General features: G+C 37.5%; 2 protein-coding genes across 2 annotated transcripts in view; both read left to right on the forward strand.

Annotated features, from left to right (window-relative positions):
* TMPO (thymopoietin) overlaps positions 1-18946 on the forward strand; it is a 47532-nt gene extending 28586 nt beyond the window's left edge. Inside the window, exons 2-11 of the mRNA XM_031057540.1 lie at positions 5389-5515; positions 7146-7301; positions 8828-8928; positions 13486-13605; positions 13714-13809; positions 14363-14473; positions 15287-15376; positions 15459-15524; positions 15685-15776; positions 17057-18946. Of these exons, the coding sequence (XP_030913400.1) occupies positions 5389-5515; positions 7146-7301; positions 8828-8928; positions 13486-13605; positions 13714-13809; positions 14363-14473; positions 15287-15376; positions 15459-15524; positions 15685-15776; positions 17057-17348 (1251 nt within the window). The 3' untranslated portion in view covers positions 17349-18946. The remainder of the gene's footprint in view (positions 1-5388; positions 5516-7145; positions 7302-8827; positions 8929-13485; positions 13606-13713; positions 13810-14362; positions 14474-15286; positions 15377-15458; positions 15525-15684; positions 15777-17056) is intronic.
* Positions 18947-23358: 4412 nt separating this feature from the next.
* The window catches only part of SLC25A3 (solute carrier family 25 member 3), a 9974-nt gene continuing 9757 nt past the window's right edge, over positions 23359-23575 (forward strand). Inside the window, exon 1 of the mRNA XM_014307272.2 lies at positions 23359-23565. Coding sequence (XP_014162747.2) covers positions 23359-23565 — 207 coding nt within the window. The remainder of the gene's footprint in view (positions 23566-23575) is intronic.

Below are 23575 nucleotides of genomic sequence, written 5' to 3' on the forward strand. Positions count from 1 at the left end.
TGCGGCACCCGCCGGATCGCTCGGCTGCCTTAGCGGTTCTGGAGAGGGGCAGGCATCGCTTTTCTTAAAGTGCCTGTGAGCAACAAGTGCAGAGGGATCATCTGAATGTCCGTGCTGCAGTCACTGAAAGCTACATCAGCTCTCTTAATACTGGCATTAGAGCTTGGACATGGCTGTAGTCATTAGTAATTTTGGACTGTCCACACTGTCATTTAAGAGGGGTTTTTCTAAGTTCTGAACATTTGATAATGCATTTAGGCGATGATTTTCTATTGATAAAAGCTGTGCAGAGACAAAATCCCATAGTTTGAATTCTGTTGCAAATTATGTGTTTTGAATCTGTCACTCTTCTGGCTTAGCTCTATCCAGCCCAAGAACATATAGCTCACTTTGCCTACATATTCCTACCAGAACAGGAAAAGCTTTTAAAATCATGCCTGTTTCTGCCTCAGTCTGATAATATTGTCTGGAGGAGCCAGCTTCTCCAACTCTAGTAATGTTTTTGAGCAACTTTATTGCTTTTTTTCCCTTAAGCCTGTTTAGCATAGTGGTATGTGAGGACAGTGACTAGGTATGCAAGACACTGTTTGGCTGCAGGGTGAACCATCTGCATCTGAACGCCCTTTGTCCTGGTTAGTTATGGGCTGAATGTCAGCAAAGGTAGCTCACAGGAAAAGTAACTATGAAATTACATTTTTGCCTCTCTAGGACCATTATTTTAAAGCATGTACCAAAAATATTGTCTTGATGCTGTTGTCAAACAGAAACTGTTCAGAGCTTAGAATGTATAGATTACTATGACTGAGCTTGGTGTGTATTTCTTGTCCTGGAAGAATCACTTCTAAAGCATATACTGAGTGATATTTTTGACCTTTAAAGTGATTATATGAAAAAGATCAGTCGAATGTCTCCTGTTAATGAAGGTATGATGAGAACATCTGGACCTGAAGGGCCTGTTTGAAAGGTCATACATGAGACTTATCAGGTAAAGATGTTTGGTTTGATGGGGGGAGGGGGGGAGAGTTGTTTGTTTGGGTTGTTGAGGTTTTTTGTTCCAATCAAGTGCCAAGTAACTGAAGAGCCAGCTCCAGCTTTTCATAGTCAGAGTGCTGTGGTTGTGATATCTGTAGCCAAGGTAACAACAGCTTCAACCCCTTCCCTATTAGAAAAGAGAAGGTAATAGTAAACTGGTAGTTTATGAAGATAAGGGTTGTGGAAAGTGTACTGGACAGGTGAGGCAGTGGAAAACATCTGTACATGCCCAGTGAAGGCAGGGAATCTGTTTGGTGTTTCCTGTGTGGCTGTATGTCTTAATTACAACGTGCCTCACAAACATCACCCAGAATACAGTTTAAATCCTTTGTGACCTTTTAAAAAGCACTCATCTGCTGGCTGAGAGAAAGTTGTGGGCAGCAGGGATGAGATGACCAAAGTAATTCCCACTACATTGAGAAGTCCTGTCAGGATGTTCTGCACCTTCAGACTTTGAAAAGGTGCATTTCCTTCACCAAGTAACGTGGAAATTAGTGTCTGGGAGGAGAAGGGGGTGAAAGGGTTAAATAGTCCTAAATGTTATAATTTATGACTGTTACTGTACTTAGGCTTGGAAATTTTAAGTCTGGCACTTACTAATTAAGGTTAAAAGGTAGTGAATTCTCTTGTGTGTATCAGTATCTTTTGAATTGCTGCAGCATAATTCCCTTTCCATTGCTTATTTAGTCTGCCCTGTAGCTCTTGGTAAATATTGTCTCCAGGCCTTTAAGGTTAACAGGTGCAGTAGGACTTGATTTTTAAAAAAGGAAATTTTATTGCAGGAAATTATTGTCTATGGTAGAATAAAAAGTACAAGGGGAATAAAGACCTATCTATTTCACAGTATAAATCTGTTATTAACATTTTGCATATCCAGTTCCTTGACTTCGCATCTCCTGAGAGAAATAGTTATTTGTTACCCGAGGGAACCCTGCAAACTGGAGAATTAAACAGTGTTTTTTTGGTGTGATTTAGGCTTTCTTTAGCCTAACCTTAACCTTAGCATCTTAACGATTCAGAGAAATTGTAAATGAGCCCTGACCCTTTTTGTGTCTAGTGATGAAGCCGCACCTGTTTGGTATTAAGATCCTTGTGTATCCTGATGTAGATGCCATTTAACTTGGGATTTGGAAATAGTTTTTGGTGATGTCCCATAGTTGTTGGTTTTATTATTTAATGGCTTTCTCAACATGTTTCTTATGCTTGTCTTTGGGACAGTGCTGGGACTAGTACAGGCACTTACGAAGTTTGCCTGATTAACCTGGTCTCTGGCTGTTAATTTCTATTCAGCTGGAATGCCTAAGGTAAGGGCTACATTCTGAATTCTGGTTGCTTGCATTGTCTGCTCTTCTTGCTAGCAAAAGAAGGTGAAAGCTTTGTGCTGTCAAGAGATGACACTTGGAGAAGATGAACTTCACTTATGCTGTTGTTTTTCTGTGGCCCTAGTACTGAGAATGCTGTGTGGCAGCCCCATGCTTATAATTCACTTCAGTACTTGTTTGAACAGTTAGTTCCTAGGCAATTGAAAACCAAGCCTGACAGGTACCACTACCAAATTGCTATCCCTGATGTGAACAAATCTCTCTCGAATGAAGTATGCAGATAATCTTCTATCTTCTGTTTTCTAGAAAATAACAATGACTAGAAATATTTTTTTTAATGCTGTGAGCTCTGGATTGGATTAGAAGATCTTCAGATAAGAATTTATTGATTTGGGTATATTGTTGCAAAAATATTTGCATGGATTTGGGTGTATTGCTGCCAAAATAAGTACATTATGGGCAAAGTGGGCAATAGCACTACCTTACATTGGCAAATTCTGCCACAATTTCATTTCAAGCACTTCATCTCTGCGCCACAGTAAGACAAATTTTGCTAGTGGTCTTAAAACAGATAAATGAGGGTGTGAGTTCTTTGGATTTGTTTGTTTTTATTTAATGTACAGTGTTAAACTTTTAAGTTAGCTCTTTTGATCTCTCTCATGGTGTAGTCCAGCAGACAAGTTGTCCTGATTCACGGGAAGTGTAGTCATGCATTATACTGTAATGGTAGTGGTAATTAAATTTAGTGTTGTTGGTGAAGTTGGTGCTGTCATACCACAGCTGAGGTGTGGGAAATTCTTCTATCCAGCCTTATACTTCTAGGGACTCACCTTGTGGTCCAGTGAATGGTTAGATGGCAGCTTTCTACTTGTACAAGGGAAGTCATTTGCTCTTGCTCTAAGGAGAATATGTGTTCAAAAGTAAAAGCTGTGACCTTGCAGAACACAAAATGACCACATCTGCCCCAATTATTGAAGAACTCAGATTACTTTCAACTTCCTTCATCCCCTCTCTACTCTTTTTCTTTGCTGAAAGTGGCTGTTTTGATGATCTCTGTTAGTGAGAGTAGTGCAGGAAAAAGCGAAATGGTATTTGAAGGAAAAAAAGGCACAAAGAAACCATGAGATATGTGAGTTTACTTGTATTAGAGTACCCTGGTACTCATTAGTTACAGTTAGATTTCTGATGGCTAAGATTTGTGTAAAGCATCCAGAATGCTGAGTAGTTTTTCTGGTGTTGTAGTATCTTCTGTGGTCTCTGAGTGAACAAAGGTAGAGATACATTACATTAGGATTCCAGTTTCTCTAAAGTGTCATTGGAATGTCGATTTCCTGCACCATAGTAGTTTTTTTCTGAAATATGGACTAGCATCTTGATTTATCTGCTTGGTGATGTGGGCAAACACCAGAGCTCTCATTAGTCTAAACAGATCTCAACAAGAAAACCCAGCATTTTTTTCAGAACTTTTTTCTATTTGGACCGTTCAGTAGTCCAGAAAAAACCCCTTTGAATATGAAGTTAAAATTAATGCAGTATTCAACTTGACATAATGTTATAACCAACATGTTCAAAAGTGACTAAAAGTCTCATGCAGCTGCAGGATTGTTTCTTGAGTATGGCTCAATTGCTTCAAAAACTAATTAGGAGTGGAATGACTGATAAAGTGAGTTGAAAATTGTCTTTAGTCAAATCTGCTTCTTTAATGGTCCTGTACTTTCTTGGGACTGTATTTTATTTTGTAAAATAAAGAAATGACATGATCCTTAGAGATTGTTGCTTTTCAGCAGCTGATTTTAAGTTTATCATGCTGGAATATCCAGAAGCCAGAGGAAGATTTGGAGAAGCCCTCATTCAGTCCCTGCTTAGTTTTAAAATACCAAGATATTTGAGGCAAGACCATGTTTGCATGCAAACAAATATTGAACCTGCATTAATAGCTAGATAGATTCTGTTAGCTCATGTAAATAATCTTAAAGTGTTTTCTTGTTATCTTATAAAATGCAACAAGAAAACTATCATTACTGAGTGTTTATAGCCTATTTGTGTTTGGACTTTAAGTCTTTTGTTAGTACTGAAAAAAAAAACCAAACAAGCCCTCTGGACAACTGAGCTGAGAAAAATGCTAAGTGCAGAAATTCTTTCTGTTTATATAATGCAACTTTGAGATACAAATATGACTTATTTCAAAGCAGTATCAAGGTCTTTCTTAGCAGAGAGCATGCAAATCCTAGGCCTGCTTTTTTGTGTGTTACCTCTTCGCTTTTACAATCCCTATTGCAGCAACAGAGGCTTCCCAAGTTGAAGTGTTATGATCACTCTGTTTGGATTGAGCAGAAACTGCTAATTTAGGAGTAGCATCTCAGCAGCTTATTTTGATAGCCATCTGCATGTGGTGATGGTGCATTGCCAAGTGTTCAAGTAGTGTTGCCAGAGTTGGGTTTAGAATTTTTTAGAGCTACAAGTAGCAGAGGCCTAAACAGACAAGCAGGATTTTGAAAATATGAGACTGTTTCTGATTTTTGCCTTTCCTGGACTCATCTTATAATATTGTGTAATCTCACAGAGAGTGACAGGACGAGTCAGAATAGCGGTTTTGGAAACTTGGTTGAAAGTATGTAGATACTAAAGGTAGAAAAATAATGCAAAGAAATGCCAATGTAACGTAAATATTTGGAGTTTTGTGTAGTGATGGTGAAACGGCTAGAAGCTTACTTCTCCAGTCAGAGGAAAGCAATACCTTCCCACTGTATACTTGAACGTCAAACTAAAACACAAGACCAGAATGAGTGATTTTAAGAGGAGGCTTGTAATGGGTATTTCCTTCCTAAGCAGAAACTTGTGCATGTTTTCTTATTAGGTGTAAATGTTTGTACTGTTTCACAAAGGCTTTAGAAGTGATCATGGGTGAGACTAGAATTAATTTCTTCTAGGTTTACATGTTTAGTACTCTTATGATTTCCTGTTCCCTTAGAAGAAAAGGATGTGTTCAGTATTAACTGGAAACGCTGTCTCTCATTTCTCTCTCCTGTTCCAGAAAGCCACAAAGAAAACTGACAAACCCAGACCAGAGGAGAAGGATGGCCTAGACATAACAGAGATGAGTAATGAAGACCTTCAAGAGCAACTTATGAAGTATGGTGTAAATCCTGGCCCAATTGTAGGTAGGTCAATTGAACTAGTAGATACTGATCTGTTTTATTTCTTACTATGCCTCACATATGAAGTTTCCCTGGTACAGTTAATTTTAGTACCAGTACTGTTGCAATCCTACTTCACACCTAGGATATTTTCATTGTACTGTTTACATTGAGAAGTCTTGAAGCATTGCAGTGGGCAAGTCTGCAGTTTGCTTCTCCTGTTCTAGGCCAGCTGGAGATGTTCCAACTTGTGTTCTGAAGCTGTGTGACTGTTAGTTAAAGTTCAGTGCTGGGGTAGTTAAGTCTTCTGATACAGAGGTTTAGATCTGGGCCCACTTAAATAGGAAATACATATTACATAATAACCTAATAGTATTGAAAGCCAAATGAGAACAGGGAACTTCCCTTTCCCTAGAGCATTTCCTACTCACTGCATTGTGCAGTAATGTTTTCCTTTGCTAATGTTTTTTTCTAGCCTAGCATTCTGTCCTGTGTGCTGGCCTATGTCAGGAGTAGTCCTGACCCCAGCCTAATCTCCTGCCTTGGACACTGTCTGTGATGTGAGATCAAAGTGCCTTGCCTTTCAGATTGTGCAGTAGCCTAATGGCAAGGGAATTTGATTTCACAACTCTTGGAAAAAAGATTGTCTATAGTATGCAGAGCCTTCTGTGGAATGTTCTTGAATCCTAGGTGGGTGGAAGTGTCTGTGACTGAGCCTGCAGTCCTGTGTGTATTCAAAGTCTTATCTGTAATACTTTCAGTTAGCTGATTCTGCATGCCTTGCCATTCATCCTGTACCTCTTGGACAGTATTCAAGAATGTATGGAGTCCACTGGAAAGGCATTTATTTTGGTCTAATTTATTGCCTTTAATTCTTAGAGGTTATGGATTCTTTCTTGAAAGACTGCCATTTCTTTTAAATGGTGGTTTCCCCTTATCAGAAAACTTAGATTTTTTTCTTTTTCTGCAGCTAACAGCTCAGACACCAGTCACCTCTACAGATTTTTGCCCACAAAGTCCAGATGTGGAATCATGTGCTAGACTTAAAATGTTTTAGACAGCTGTCCTTGCTTGTCCAAGCAAGCCAACTGGATGGCTAGATGGCAGCAAGCAGAAAGTTCTGTTGCTGCTGCTTGCTTGCACCACCTCTGATGCTTATTGGACTGAATTTGCCCACAAGGCAAAGGCAGGGACATTAATTCCAGGGTAAGGGAATTAGGAGTATAATAGAGCAATCTGCATGGAAATTGTTTCCCTTGCGCTATCGAATTCACTATTTTTTTTTTGTGAGAGAATAACAACTTGTATATTGCAGCATATGAAGTAGCATATCTAAGAAGCAGATAAATTCCCTTTCCATAGATTTCCTTTCTATAACTTTGTAACTTTCAGTGTACAAAGAGGTCTTGAGTTTATCTAAAAATTCTCTTAAACTGAAAAGTTACAGGTTTTAGAGGCAGAGTTGTGTACCTAGAGGTAGGCATGTGTGTGTGTGTGTGTATATAGAGAGAAACACTCTGGGCCGTACAAACTGATTAAAAATAAACAACATTATGTTCAGAAATTCCCAAAGAATATGTAACAGCCCAGTTCTATCAGTCAAGTCAGGAAAGACTAAAGCTGTTTCTTTAGCATGTATCCTTCCTTGTTATAGCTACTACTAGGAAACTTTATGAGAAAAAGCTTTTGAAACTGATGGAACAAGGACCTGACCTGAAGGCACCTGTGCCTCTCCCAGCGATTTCGACTACTGAGAACACCAGACAGAATGGAAACAATGATTCTGACCAGTACAGTGACAATGAGGAAGGTAAGGCTCGAGTGGAACTTGCATGGGAACAGTTCAAATTATACATGAGTAATACTTGCAGTAGAAATAACCTAAGGATGTATGATCTTGCTGTTGGGCGAGGCTGTAAGATACTGCTGTGGGCCATGTCAGTCGTGCACTTGATCATGCAGTACCAGCACAGTGATCCAGGTGCCTGTTCTGGGAAAGGAAACCTTTTGCTGCTGACCTGGTCCCTTTTATCCATTTTCCCCAGACTGGATGGAGCCTGTAAATCCAATAGGCAGGAGAACTGTGTATTGGGTGTTAGAATGTTCTTTGCACTTCATACTTAAGTACTAGTCCAATTTTGTCTTATGGTGCTCACAGTAGTTATTTACTGTGGGATAGTGAATGAATGTTTATTAAACTTTTGTTCTTTTTTGTTTAATGGCTACCACTTATGATTCAACCCCTTTTATGCTCTGTTCCTTATTGACTTAGCTGGAGGTGGGTTGATTGGTTGGTCCTGGGTGTGTATTTTGTGGGTTTTAATATCAAGTTTGTATCAAGCATGTATAGTGGTGGGGAAAGTGGGACCAAAAAGTGGAACCATTGTGCAATTTACAAAAAATAAAAACGGCACAGGTTTTAAAGAATTACTGGAATGGAGTGTTAGAAGATGCTTATTTAATGTGGTTTGGTTTTGGGAGTGGGTTTGTTTTGTTTTTTACAGGAATTTACATGGACATAGGACCGAAAGGGTTGAAATACAACTAGTAATTGGATTGATCTCCCTTGCATATTTGGGCTTGTTTCTCAACTTTTATATCTTGCACTTTTAAGGGGGGAAGGATGTTAGAGATTGATTTATTAATGTTTGGGACAGCCAAGAGCCAACAGAACTGACAGCTAACTTCTTATTATTACATATGCTTCATACAAATACTGAACTGTTCACACACTGGGGAAAAAACTCAAACCCAAATATTTCCCTTCTCCCATACAACAAAAAAGTTTTTTATCAATAAATCTTAAATATGTTGGCGTAAAGCTATTAGACTTTTAGAAAAGCAGTGGAAATAATACATCCTTTTATTGGTGAGATGAGTGCTAACCACTCTCCTTTCTACTGCATCAAAAATGGGGTTTTATATAAAAGGACACAGAGGAAACTAAGCTAACAACTTCAAACATCATTGACAAGCTTCAATACCTTTACTACAATCAATAGCAGAATGGTACTTTGGTTAAAGGAATTGCAATTTGATAGCAGTTTCTAAATGGAACTGCTGGATTTGTCAAGGCTTATTTGAAATGTAGGATTTTTAGCAAAAAAAGTAAATACATGGATTAGTGTTTTGAAATTATTTTAAGGTTATTCTTCAAAAGTCTTTGTTCTTATACATTTAATAGAAAATATACCTGTTTCACAGCTTTTTAAGGAAATGATAACTCATAAGAGTTATGTTGCCTCTCAAAATGAAGTTTTATTAAAATACTTTTGATTTCAACTAGTGCAACAACAGTAGTATTATAGAAACTAGTTATATTTAAACTGGTTGCAGATCCGAAGACTGAGCTGAGGCTGGAGAAGAGAGAACCTCTGAAAGCCAGGACGAAGACGCCAGTAGCACTCAAACAAAAAAGAGTTGTTGAACACAACCAGGTATGTTTGTCATAGAAGCTCGTGGAACAGCTACTAACTGCAGGTGATGTGCTCACTAAACACCTTACTCCCTTTAACATCATGTTTGACTAAGTGAGCCATGCTGGTTTTTAAAAGTTCTTTTAGAAAGCCTGTTCTAATATAGCATGAAAATCTTGTGAATTAACTATAGAGGCTGTTTTTAGCATGTCTGATAATGTTCAAAGTTGTGGTCTGCTTAAAGCTGTTTGTCTGACTTGCCAGCTGCTGCAGCACCTCCTAGAGAAGGATAGTAGGCAACCTTAACATGTTTAGTTTTGGAAACCTGGCAGATTAAGTCACATGGGCTGATGGCTTTCTATTGGATGCTTGTAATCAACTTGATTTAATAAAAGCAGTGTTTTCTCAAAAAAAGAAAAGTTAGGAAAAAGGGGTGTGTGGGGTTTTTTTTTAACAAGCATTATTAAATACATGCATATATATGTGTGATTAGATAGCTACAGATATATGTATGCATTTTAAATACATCTGTTTAATGACTCATTTAAATGTAATCTGTGAAGTAAGGTATTTGGGTATATGCCTATATGTATTGGTGTGTATATGTGTGTACACACATACACTAGCTATGTAATATTTTTTCTTCAGCTATGTTTGTAGCAGCAGTACTAGAATAGACACAAATTTTCAACACAAATTTGTTGAAAAATTTCTCCTATGAAGAAAAAGAATAGATAACAAGTGTAGATCTCCCACCTGTTCTTTACTTATAACTATTAGTTCTGCTGTCTAGATGGAAGAGGGATTTTAGAGAAGCACCTCTGATTCTCAAACTGCTGAATACCCAGTTTGGTAGTTGATGGCTGATCTGTCCTTCTGATGTGAAAGCATCACTAAATGCCCTCTTCCCCAGCTTAGGATGCTTAGAGTCTTTAGAGTGTTGTTCATCTGTCCAGTAAATAGTGGAGTTATGCTGCAGTAAAGGACTCATGAGGAAACATTCAGTGACTCAGAATCTGGCTTGTTAATTGCTTGGTGTATTTTAGCAGATCACAGTGACTTTTCTCAATACTTTGTTAAATGCCAGATGCTTGCTATTTAGTGTGTATATATGTATAAACATGCTTTAGCTGTGGATGTCTCTTTAGCAGGTGAAATGCTGCTATATGACCTTGAGTAATGCAAGACGGCTTGTTTGCTTATTTGTTTGCATAACTAGTTTGCTTATTTTAAGTTGGAGTTTTAGGGTGCAAGCAGATTTTACTTCAAAAGATTAAAATACACGCATAGTTCAGTGCACCAAACATTCTTTAATTTGATCAGGCAACTTCTGCTTATAATGGTCTCTCTATAATGAGCATCTTAATCTTTAGATTCTTGTATTTCAAGAGTCACTTTTTTCAATATAGTTATTCTACCAGAAATTCCTGTCAGCTTCCGTGTAATAAAGATATTTAATTCTGTTGTCAACAAACAAAACTTGTAGTCTTCAGGAACTTGCTTACAGAATAAATGAGATTCAGTGAGGTATTTTTGTGGTATTTTAAGTGATGATTTGTTTACTCAATTTTTTTGTCATCCAGTTTCACTATATTAGTATCAGGTCATTACTCTTTTAGCAATCTTACATGTGCAGTACAGATGCAATATTTTGCAACTTGCATACTTTAATTATCAGGAGTTAATCAAAAGAATAATCAAAAAATTATGTAATTTCAAAATTGCCAAATTCTTCAGACAGAAACTCTCTTTAGTTTGTTAAACCTTTTACATTTGATCTTCTGATTGTGTCTTGTTTTTTTTTTTTTTTAAATACTGCAAACAGACAAAACCACCGAAAAAACCCAAAACAAAATGGCCCCACCCACCCCCCAGTTAAATTTTGCAGCTGCTTGAAGCCAAGAACAACTTAATGCTTTTGGCTAGCAAATGTGTGTAGTCATGTATTTTGCTAAGAACAAAACCAGAACGTGGAGATGATTTTTTTCTTTCCTCCCCTTCTTCCCGTGGAATTGCATTGTAGGTTTTCAGCAATGTATCAAGGAACTATACTCATTCTGCAGAACTATTTCAACTGTTGTGCACTGTGTGGCATTTGCACAAAGATTGAGTGTCTGAAGCGTGGTGAGGCTGAGCTGGTGGGCAGTGTGGTGTGAGCAGACTTGCTAGTTACTTCGAGGTCCTGTGCAGGACTGGTTTTAGACCAGCTGTATGTAGCTTACAGGACTGTTTGTCATTTAGCATGGCTGGATGTAGCTGTTCTCTTGAGAAGAGAGTGCAAATAGATAGATAGTTATTCGGCAGACTGCTGCAAAAGAAATTGGGTGGGGAGGTTGAATATGAGTCTTATCAGTCAGCAGTGGAGGGCTGGATGAACTTGAGCTCAGCTGTTTGTGTTTACCTCTTCATAGTGAAAAGTTGGCAGAAAATCCTAATTTTAATACCCCCTTCTAATCCAGTAGGTCAATCTAGAGTAGGAGTTCAAAACTGAGCCTGACGTGTCATAGTAAATGGCACTGGGCAGAAGGAAGCAGGCTAAACAATGTAAATGTTAAGGAGCAATGTAGAACTACTCTCCCTCCTGAAACTTTGTACAGTGACATTCTGCATGTGCTGTGTTCCCCTACTCCTCCCTATATTTTTTTTACTGCCTGTATAGTAACTTGGTAAGTGATACCTGAGGTAAAGTCATAATCTGTAGCTCAACTGCTCGTGAGTTATTTGACAGTTAGAAGTGGATACTGAACACTGCTTGTGTACCCCACCATTGTCATTTTTCTGGTTACATTACAGGGTGGTGGTGTACCCAACATGAGCATTACATTTTGATAGGGTAGAGACCTGCTCTGTTGACAGTGAGGATAATTATAACTGTGCAACAAGTTTTATTTCTTCTTTTTTGTTTTGTCTGTTGACTGTTCCGCTGAAATCTGGGTGGGTTTTATGCAGTAGATTCTGGTTTTTCCTAGACTTTTCATGCAAGAAAAAAATTGAAAGTTGGTACTTAAAACATACGATTAAAGCATCTGAAGAAGAGAGGCAGTTATTAGTGAAGTGCTTCTAACTTCCATTAGGAGATAAGTAATTCATAGTCAAATAGTCTGGAATGGGGAGCTCATGGTTACTAGTATGAGTGAATTTGCCTTCCTGTTTTCCCGAGTAGGTTGTTGGAGTAGAAACACTCTGAAATTAGTATTTTTTCTCTAAGCATCTAAAAAACACCTCTCAAATAGAAAGTATATGAGGTTGAGGTGGGGAATTGTGATTGTAGGTTACAGGAAGGAAGAGAATGCAGTGTCTGATAAATATTTAAGAAGGGGTTAGAAGATGTTTCATCACAAGTCTGTTAAAATTGTAAAGAATTTTGGAGAATTAGGCTGAAATCTACAATTCTAAAAAAAATCTGAATCTGTTTGGACCTGAGGTCTGTGCATTTGTACTTTATAAAGTACTTCAGTGACTTTGGAATTAAGTGAAACACTTGTGCTCCCTCTGCTGTGTATGTAGTAGCTGTTATACAGAATTTGTCATAGAGGCATAAAACAGGTCAGCTTCTAGTTTCACTGTCCCCTCTCAATTAATAAATACACATTTAACACATTGTTTTGGGGCTGAAACTGTTCTAGTGAAGTCATTTCCACTATTGAACCTGTAACTGACAGTTGCAGTGTATAACTTTATTTAGCAATGAGTGTAACTTCCAAAAACTTGGTAATACATCACTGTATGAGATGTTAATGTGCAAAGATAGAAGTATTAAAAAAGTAATAATTTTTATTTTTAAACTTAACCAAATAAAAAATAAAATCTTGTGTGTAATCTAGATGAAGCAGATCCACATCTCCCTTTCCATCTTGGAATTAGTTTTGAGGGGAATATTTGCTTTGAGCATGAAACTTACAGTAAAGCATAGGGAATGATCTGTGTTTAATGGCTATAAAAGTTTGGTGCTTCATGCTGTTACTTCAATTTGTGAGAGATCTGTATCAGGCTTGATTGTTTAAACTTGCTGTTACCTGAAAATTGTTAGTTTCATCCCTGTATGTGGAAACTTTTTAAGATCATTAAGTGTCTCTCCCTGCCCCCTGTGGCTGAAGATTAGTTCCTGTTGAAACATAGGAGGCTGTGCATAAACTGTGTCCAACTCTACCTGAGAAAATAGAACCCTATCTGTGCAGAGAAAAAGGTGATGCTTTCTGCTTATGCTCATAGATTTATTTTTGTATGTGTGTGTAGGCAGGAAATGTAATGGGACTGAAAGCTTCATGTCTGCTGTCCATGAGTTGATGTAACTCCTCATGTTAGCTCATTCTAGGGCAGTGAGCAAATCAGCAGTTTTTACTGTTGGGCATTATCTATTCAGTTCTGTATTTGAACAACAATATGCTCAAATATAAGTATTCTGGTCAGTGCTACTAATCTAGCTAGCTATTCATTATTGAATGTATTAGGATCCACAGTTTTTTGACTAGACATGTTGCTTCTGGAGTGTGCATGCTATTTTGGCTTTTGGTTGTGAGTATCCGATATTTGGAGCTGGTTTTCATGTATATGATCATGTGTTTGATGCTTGAATAGACCTATTCTCAAGATGGAGTTACTGAGACTGTCTGGACAAGTGGATCTTCAAAAAGTGGACCTCTGCAGGCATTTTCTAGGGAGTCTACAAGAGTGTCAAGAAGAACACCAAGAAAAAGGGTGATGAGAGGCTTTTATAATAGACAAGCTTTTTTTTTTTCTCTCACTCTTAGGGTCCCAGTGGCTCTTTTATTCAATTGTTGTCTTTTGTTTGTTTTAAACAAACAGGTGGAAGCTACAGCACAGTTGCCTGTAGATGATGCTGTAATATCAGAGAGTACTCCCATAAATGAAACTGTATTGGCTGCAAGCGACGAGACCCTAGTAAATATGCTTAGTAAATGTTTAATCAATTGTGGTATTCTTCTGTAATATATCTTCACTGACAGAATCATTCTGTTTTGCACAAATAGAAGACTGTTTTAAGGAAAGTAAGACTATTCAGCAGTCTTTAAGAACACATACTCAGTATCTGTTTTAGTACCTAATACTCTTCACTTTGAGATGGGACTAGGTCAACACCTAGGTCCCATCTAATGTTTTTTGTGGGGGAGGGCTGAAAAGAACCACTTTACAAGCTTGGATACTTTCTTAATTTATTTAAGTACATGCAGAATATTTGCTTTTAAGTTTGGCTTTTCTTGTGAACTAAATAGCTTTTATGTTTCTAAATGCTTAAAAGAAACTACTTGGAATGATAAGCAGTGTGTTTCCTTTGCTGATCTTGGAGCATCTTTTACATAACCTTCTTCAGTTAACTTCTAACATGCGTATATTCTATGCACATAAAGGTTTTGTCTTTTGGTTCTGCCACCTTGCCCCTTTTCATTTTGTATTTTGGCTGTTTCTGAGTTTGAACAATTTTGAATCTCGGCAGGTTGGCAATAGGGTGCCTGGAAATTTCAAGCATGCAGCTCCTACACTGTCAGTCAGTGAACTCTCAGACATGCCCAGAAGAACACCAAAGAAACTACTGATGACAGCTGAAGTAAATAAATTAAAACTTAGATTGCTCTTGCTTACTCTCTGTGAACAAAATTCTTGTGTGTATGTGCTTATTTCTTAGTACAGTGGGGGTGGAGGATGTCACTGCCCAGGTGACACCAGTTAAAATAAATCAGTGTTGTCACATGACAAAACAGAATATAAACTTATTTTCATCTTCCCCTTTCAGATTTGGGTGTGTGTGTGAAAATCTGATTTTTCTTTTTTCCTTAGACAAATGTTTTGATGTGTTATTTCTCCTTGTGCTGCTATTTTTCTGAACAACATGTAGATTTATTTTTTTTTTCTTTTAAATTCTTTATAGCTCAAAGTAGAGTAGACTTGGGTTATCTCCCTTTGAGCTTGTAAATCAGCCTATTCTGAAAAAATGCAATGTGCTTTAATTTAGGGAATTAAGTAGTAGAATTACTTTAGACCAAATGCCTGAATTAAAAAAGCATCTGTAGATTCCTGACCATTATCGAGAAAGAAGAGAATTTTTACTGTTAACCTATTCAGGCTGTCAAAAATTATCTCATGGAGAACTGTCTAAAGCACCTGCAAGTATTTGTAATTGTATTAATGTAATACTGTAACGTGGAATTTTACATTACAAGATGCTGTTTGTCTGTTCATGTAGCTCTAGATAAAACTGCTATTAACACTTCATTTACAATATGACTGCAATGTAGACTTAGTTGTCAAATAGAATGTTGTGGGTCAGCTTGATGTTCTATTCCAAACTGCTGATGGGGTTTTTCAGTCAGTATTTTACTGTACTGTGGTTTAATACAGCATACTGTGTGGTTTATTACAGCAAGAAGAGACAGATTGCCCACATCAGTGCTTTTTAAATCATGTTGGTCACAACCAGTCCTGTGATCTGCTCAACACAGCCATGATAGAGGTGATGGTTAAGTTTTTTTGATCATCTACATCATTGGCTTGCAGGTGTATAGGATCTACACAACTTATTCTTTATCTTAAAGGAAACTGAGGCGATCACTGAATGCTTTAAGACACCAAAAGTGACTGGATGGCTGCCAATAACTAAGGTTAAACAAACTTCTAAAACCCAAGAAGTAAACTTCTTGAATGGCACTGGGTGACTCATTCATTCTTACAAATTGCACATGGTAGTGGTCACTAAGATAGCGATGCAGAAACTCTTTGTTTTGCTGTCTGTTCGGCCTCTAACTGGTTTTGGTTTCCTAGGTGCTGGAGAGAACTACGGAAGAAAGAAGAGTAGAAAGGGATATTCTTAAAGAATTGTTCCCTTATGAAGTATCAACACCTACAGGAATTAGGTAATTCTAAGGTTTATGGGGGCTTTTTCTCAGTTCTTGTAAACCTATTTAAGCTGAGAAATATCTTTTGATTATATTGATAGGTTTCTGAGGAATAGTTTTTGCACTCTGGCTCAATGACATTTGTGACAGCCACCTATTCTTCTCTTCTATCCACATAGATTTGTTACCAAAACGGCCCCCTCTCTATTGAAATTGGAGGAGGGAGAACAGGGTGGTACTATAGTAGGATTATTACTGGAATTTCTGGGTGATGAAAGTTAAACGGAAAGGGCTTTTCTCTGGTAATGACTTGCAGTATTTAAGTTTTTGACAACATGCAACTGCTTAGGCCTGCTGTAAATTAAGGAAAGATCTCGCAGCATATATTTGAGTTTTCTTTTGTAAAGCAAGAAAGAACTTTCAGGTAACCTATTTTTTCCTTTAGGTGGTAGTCATATTGATTACTCTTAGCGTGAATAAGGATGGCATCCAGGAAAGGCTATTACTTGTGCATTTTGGGTTTTTTGTGTCATACATTTAAACAAAAATTGAACCTTTTCATGCAACCCTCTGGTTAATTAGGTCATTTTAAAAATTGCTCTGTTTAGAGGATATGAGAAAAAGTTTGCCCATGTTAAGATGTGAAATCATCTCCTGTGTTTCCAACATGTGAATTATAGCTTCAATTTAAACTGCAATTGCATAAACTCTTAACCATAAGGAGCATATATAGTACCAGTTGCTACTACTGTAGTGCGTCTGCTGACTACTCAAATTTGCTCTCCTGTTTTGAGATCTAGTTCAATCCATACCACTTTTTCTTTTCTTTTCAATAAAAATCATACATGTGTACTCCTTGTATATAGGAACTTGGCAGTGTACATGAGGTTTTTCTAATCCTTGCTGCTTTGTCTTTTGGCTCTGTGTATTGGCTTAGCCATCAGTAGATATTTTACTGGCCAGAGATAATCTAATGTTTAGAAATCCCAGCAGGGCTGCATAAGTAATTATTAAAAAAGCAAATAGAGGGAGATACTTTCTACAGTTTGATTGCCAGCTATGATCCTTTTTTTGTGAATAGGATGAAGTAGCATTTGAAGTTTTTTTTAGAGTGTTTGCTTGAACACTGCATTATTAACTTAACATGTCTACCTGTCGAGCTTCAAAAGTAGTATTACAGGTACTATATTCACCAGAAATAATTCTTAGTTCTTTAATTATACTAAAACTTCCCTATGTACTTTAGATTGCTCTTTTAAATATGCAGTATTTCAATTTGATTTTTTTTTTATTAACAGTGCTAGCTGCCGTAGACCAATCAAAGGAGCTGCAAGCCGGCCTCTAGAGCACAGTGACTTCATACTGGAGGAAAGTTACTCTAAGTATGCGCAGAAATATGGTACCTCCACTGACACCAAGTCGGTGAAACCACCAATAAAAAAAGAACGCCCTGTTGCCCTGTGGATAAAAGTTCTTCTCTTTGTTATTGTTTCAGTCTTCATGTTTTTGGTTTATCAGTCAATGGAAACTAATCAAGGAAATCCTTTTTCTAAATACCTGAAAATGATCACTCCGGGCAGTGCCGAATGAATATCTTTCTAAAAGGCACACCCAATTTGATCTCCTGTTTTTTAATTGTAGAGAACTCTTCTGCCCTCTCATCGGCTCAAGGACTTCTTACAAATAATGTGATTGGAACCTGATAAATTGGATAAATGAAGAAAGATAATATTAAATGGACATCGGTAACTTTCTGGACTTTGGACAAGTAGGAGATCACTGCCATAGGAGTAACATTTTTTTAAATCTTTGAACTTTTTTAGGCTTTATTTTTTTAATGTGGACATCCTTTAAATTCAATTTTGAGAAAATGTATATTTGTTTTTGCAAGAACTTGGAAGCTGAGAAGGGCAAAAATGTAGTAAAATGTGAAGCTGTGTTTTTAAAGCTTTTCCTTTGTACAGAAAAGAAGTTGTACTTCTGTCTCTAGACTATAGCAGAGAAGAATTTTGACATAGGAAAAGGGAAATGCATTTCTTTATGCGTTTTTTTCAGTAACAACATAACTGAAATTGATCTCTTAGGATGTAGAGAGAGTACAACAACCTTTTCTGTAGATTACTGTAACTTTTTAGTAAATGTAACTGTAAACTTGTTTGCATTTCTGTAACAGTCTTAGTATCATATTAGTAACTCTGTTTAGGTGTAACTTCATTTAAATGTATCCCTTCATTTTAGTGCTTACAGTGTTGTAGGAGCTGAATACAAATCTAATTGGCAAGAAATGTCTTAGAGGAACTTATTTATTAGTAAAATATGTGGGAAATAAAAACAACATCATAATAATTTGCTACTAAAATACTTTTTTGGGTCAAGATTGTTATCTGAAGCAGTCGAAATTCCAACATTAGCAGTGGTCTTTTTTTCTTTTTTAAAAAAGCGAGGTCTTTCCAACACAGCTTTATGTGATTATCTTTAAATATTCATGTAGAGAAGTATTCTCAAAGTGTGAAAATTCCATATGAAGTTTTATTCTTGTATGAAGAGGGCATTGCTGCATTTTCTGCTAGTTTCATCTTTTAAGGTGAGATTTACTACTTTCATGCCATTGACTATTTTTCTCAGTGGAAGCATGCTGAAACACTCTCTATTGTGTAACTTGGTTGAGCAGGCAGCTGACTTCACTACTACCAATGAAGAGTGATAAGCAAAAATCTTTTTAAAGTGAATGTATACATTTTTGGTGTGCTTAAATCCGCAGCATACAGATGTTCAGTCTTATTGCTTGGTACAAAATTGCAATAAATCATACTACTTATTCTTAAAGTGCTACTTATAAAAAGCTGAGAACATTAGTTAATAGTCAATATCTTTTTACTTTAGGTACAATTATTGTGTAGACTATAGCTATGGGGAAGCTTTACTTTCTGTGAACTTTTGGACAAACATGGTAATTTGTAGCAGAGCAATAGTTTTGGGGTTTTTTTCCTGTTTAATGTTTTTTTCCTTCTAAACTGCTTTTTTGAGTAATTCAAATAGCTAAACTTGTGTCCATCCTATAGGGAATTGTAACATAAGACATTCACTTTTGGTGTCAAAAATGGAGAAAAATAAAAATGATTTTAATGTGTGTGGATTTTCCTTATCAAAATAAATGCATTGCTGAAAGGCAGCAAAAGCAAGACAAATGATGTATCAGTGGTGTCATTTTGTGCTGCTACAGTCTTCCATTTTGAAAAAAAATTAAAAATCTGATAATAAACTCAGGTCAGTTCATTCACCTCGTGGCAGGAGTATCGTCATATTTGCAGTATCATCATATATGCAGAGTTTTGCACCATAGTTCTTTAGCCTATGTCAGGCCATTAATTTGGATGGGGGAGAAGATAGCTTTCATTTGTTCTTCAATGCTAAAGAATTCCTTTTCACTTTAAATTTTTTCTCACACCACTTTGATTTTTCAATGTAAAATGTGTCTTTCTTTCCTAGTTACATGAAATACTTTCAGTTAACCTCCTCCAGGGATACTACTAGCATCATCAAAGAAAAAAAGCAAGCCACAATCAAAACATACTGCAAACTGGATTTTGTTACAATTAAATGCCATCATTCTTTCATTTTTGCACTGTTTTGGAGAATGCTCTCAACTTCAGTGTTACCTCACAGCTGATAGAGTTTTCTAGAAAAGTCCTCAAAGTAACCCACATCTAGTTCAGTTGTAGTTGGAAGGCATTGCATCTTCAAGAAAGGAATGGGTTTTTTTTATATTTCAGACATTTAATGGTGTGAAGTAGCCCTGAGAGTAGGATCTTTCTCCTGGCCCTAAAGATGAGTTTTTCATGGTATTCTAAGAGTAACACATAGTAGTGCTATGAGCTGTATGTGCTTAAAGCCTTCTAACTACTGCTTTAGAAGTTAAGCTTAGTATAAGAAGTATATAATTATAGTAGTCTCTAGTCTTTGTATCAAAGTGCTGAAGCAACAGGCACTGATGTTCCTTTTTTTCCTTCCTTTTACCCATTCTCACTTTTGCTCCATGAGTTCATATTTTTTTTTTAGGCAGAGCCAGCTTGAACTTTCAGAACCAATGACAAAATAGAGCAACTTTATGGACCAGTATCCAAAATCTAGTAAAAATGAGTGGAGTTCTGATGTAGTGAGTATGATTTAAGAAGTCCCTTCTGGGACAAGGGCTACAACAAGCCTGGAAAAGGCCTGTGGAAGTTGATGGGCACAACAATGTTATTTTGGGTTTGGTTCTCAGAATGCTGTGCTGAAAACCTGGCAGGTTTTGATTTCCTGTCTGAATTGGAGTTAACACACAGCTTGTATTTTCCCCTTTAAATTCTGTGCTAATCTTTCAACATGCATCCAGTCTTGGGAGCCTGGTATCAGGCTGTGGATCACTAGAGGATTTCGCTTGCAGTCTTGAGATTAATTTTACAGCATCTGATCCATGGTGAGAGTGTGAGAGCTTCAGTAGTGTCTAAGAGAATACATTTTCAAGAAGGATCTTAAATTTAAATTCTCTGTGTGTTTTAAGGCCTTTACTTGTATTTGCATAAGAAACAGTGTGAAAGAACTTCTTCTCCAAGTTTACTTGCTAAGAAGCATGCTCAGCACTGCCCTACAGAATGATTTTGGATCCCTTCTGGGCTTGGTCTATGTGTTTTGTTTTGCTCCTGTGGCATAACTTACAAAACTCTTCATGGTATTAAAACTCCTGCTAATTACCTTCTTTGCTAGTTTTGTGGACGAGCTATCTTAAAAAAAAATACTAGTTTATGCAGATTCAAAGCAGAGTACAAAAAGAATGCCTTTAAATAATACAGGTCCCAAAGAAGACTCAGCAGTAAAATTCATGTAATTGCAAATGAAGCTGGTAAAATTGCATGGCATATCTTGTGCATGGTAGATTTGGCTTACTTTGATATGGTTTAAGTAACATATTGGGTGGAATAGAGACAGGGATGCATAAATTTTGTGTTTGCAAAGGTAGGTGTTTCAGCATACCCTTTGTTGTCTCTTAAAGTTGCTTTTATTATGTGTTTGGTGAGTCTACCTATCTTTGTCTAAAACTGTCCTTTGACTTGCTTTTCTTTTTCCTGAGGGAATTTGCCAGGCTGCTTTGCAACAGCAAATTACTACAATGGATATGTACATGCATATTTCAGACAGCACAGGGTCTCCAAGCTAATTGAACTTGTAAAGCAGTCCTAAGGTGGCATAGAAACCTGTAAGGACTGTGTATATGCTGATACTAAAAAAAAAAAACCTGCAAGTTTTCTGTTCCACCTCACTTTGAAGTTCTTTGTTAGCATTGGTAGCCTGTGGTTAAAACATAATAACTGCACTGTCTTATTTTTTTTGTTCTTTAGGAAAAAAAAAAGGTGATGCTTAAGAGACCATATAATGTGTGAGGAGAATGGAAAAAAAAAAGAAATATTATTAGACAAGGATATCCATGGCAGCAATTAATAAGAATAGAAGTTTCACTACTTTCTGTGTTGAGAGCATGTGACTGCTGTTGTTCAACATTGGAAGCTTGGATCCTGGTGAAGGAAATGCTGCAAGCTAAGATTTCCCTTAGGCTGTAAAACCTGATCCATGACTGATTCTAGAACCATGGTCTTGTAGTTCTGATGTTGCAACAAGGAAATGTATATACAGTACAAGTTTACAACCCAAGCAGATGCTGCTCTGCTAACCTGGTTATCAAAGGTGTGGATGGATGGTTGTTTCAGTATCTTGTGTATTTCTGAAAACAAGGTCACACCTAGGAAACAAGCTCCTAAGAGCTTTGATTTTGCTTGCAGGCTTCACCAAAATGTTAGAACTGTGAAAAGTTACTGTAAAACAGGAACTAGCCTGCATTTTCTTGATTGTATGCAGTGTGAAGTGAAATTGGGGTGGGAAATGGAGAGGGTATGTGGTCAGTGTTAAAACACAAGGATAGATGAAATTAAGAACACTCCAGAGTTGCAAAATGAAATTTTCCTCACTTCATAAAACATGTAGAACTGTTGAATAAAATTATGGATTTAATTTACAATAGTTCTTTTTACTGTGAATTGGACAGAGGTTGACACTAGAAGGTAACATCTTTCAAGCCTTCATCTAATACTGCCTGCAATGTCTCTCAGAAATTAATTAAATTAATCTCGGTAGTTTGAATTACAGGCTATTGCTATTTTATTCCTTCACATCTGGGAAAAGTGGTAGGTATTTTCTTTGTGAAGTTTTATGTATTCAGCAAGAATATACATTATCCCTGTATTTTCACAGGGCTGTGCTGTTTAGTAGTTAATAGTACAGCTGTAAGAAGTCAATTGTCACTTAAAAACCAAACTGAAAAGTTCTGCAGACTAACTCATAAGCATCTGTATAGTTGTGCACACAAATTGCCATTACATGTCTATAAATAGTCATCTACTCATCCTTTATAATTGGAAGGAACAAAGGTTTTCTATATGTTAAATATTGGAAAAGTCTGCAAGAATTGTAATCATTTATATGCAGTGTCAAGGTAAGAGCCCAAATCTCAATCATGTTTAGAGGTTACCATCTAATTGAAAATAAGTGTCAGTGTTTTCCTTTCAAAAAAAACATTGTTACCAATAATTGCTTAGAGGCAAGTGAGTAGAGCAGAACAAGTAATGGTAAAATGAACAATTCTGGTTTGTTTTCACTGCTGCCACTGGCAATGAATTCAACAGCACTTTGGGCTCTCAGCTGGTTGCTAAATTAAAGTATTTGAAGAACGCACGTTTCATTTGTCCTTTTCCTACTTGAGCAGCTGGAGTGTAGTTTATTCAAGAGGCACTTAACCAACCTTGATATCTTTGACAGTGCTATTGGGCACTTTGGTCATTGTAGGCCAGTCTCCCTGGATTCTCAACTTTGTTGTGAAATAGAGCAAGTAGAGCCAGGGTTTAAGGGCCTTCCTTGGAATTTTGATAGGAGTCCCTTAGCTGACCAAAGTTGGGGTGCAGTCATTTGTCCAGAAGTAAGAGCTGGGATATTCAGCACGTCTCTTGCTTTCCTGGCTTATGTGTGTATGCTGTTGCAGAGCACTATAATCAAAAGTATATGATCAAAACAATGAAAAAGTGGAGTTATTGCCTCTTCAGTAACTGGAGAGCTGAACTTGTCTGTGCTAGTCTTGTACTATGTAAAAATGAGTGAAATCACCCTGTGCTGGAGAAGGCATAGTTAAGGATAGGTAAGGCCAAGCACGGGTCCTGTTGTTACAGAACATTCTGCTTTTAACAAACCAGTAAGAAACAATTCTGTGAGCCCTTGTAGCATAGGCTATGCCATGGTGCCCTGCAAGCTGACCCTCCGAAGGTGGAGCTCGGCTAGGGAGTCTGCAGGCAGTGCTTGGTGCTGGATCTGGCCGTGCTTGGGCTGGCAGGGTTCTCAGCTGGAGTCTGGCGAGAGGGGTGAGCTTTTTACAAAGTATTACTGGATGTGATTATCAGACGTGGAACCTAGAGTGATACCGAGGACTTAATATTTAAAAGTGGGTGCGATGCTAGGGCTTGGAGTTCATCTTAAACATCTCCTCCAATCCTGGTGCTTTCATGATTCGGTGTGACTAATGCAGAGCACGGGTCAAGGCCAGCGCAGGGACTTCGCGTTCGGGCGTGTCTCTGGTTTGACATTGCCCTGGGAAAGGCTGCGGGAGGCACGTGGCGCGGCTGGCAAGCGCCCTGAGCCGGGCAACGATAACAAGGACCAGAAGCTGAGGCGCGGGGCTTATCGCTGTAGGGCGGGCTCACACAGCCCGAGCAGCGGGCCGCAACGCGTCAGTGCCA

Source organism: Geospiza fortis, unplaced genomic scaffold (assembly GCF_000277835.1).
Source record: "Geospiza fortis unplaced genomic scaffold, GeoFor_1.0 scaffold186, whole genome shotgun sequence".
Taxonomy (NCBI): Eukaryota; Metazoa; Chordata; class Aves; order Passeriformes; family Thraupidae; genus Geospiza; species Geospiza fortis.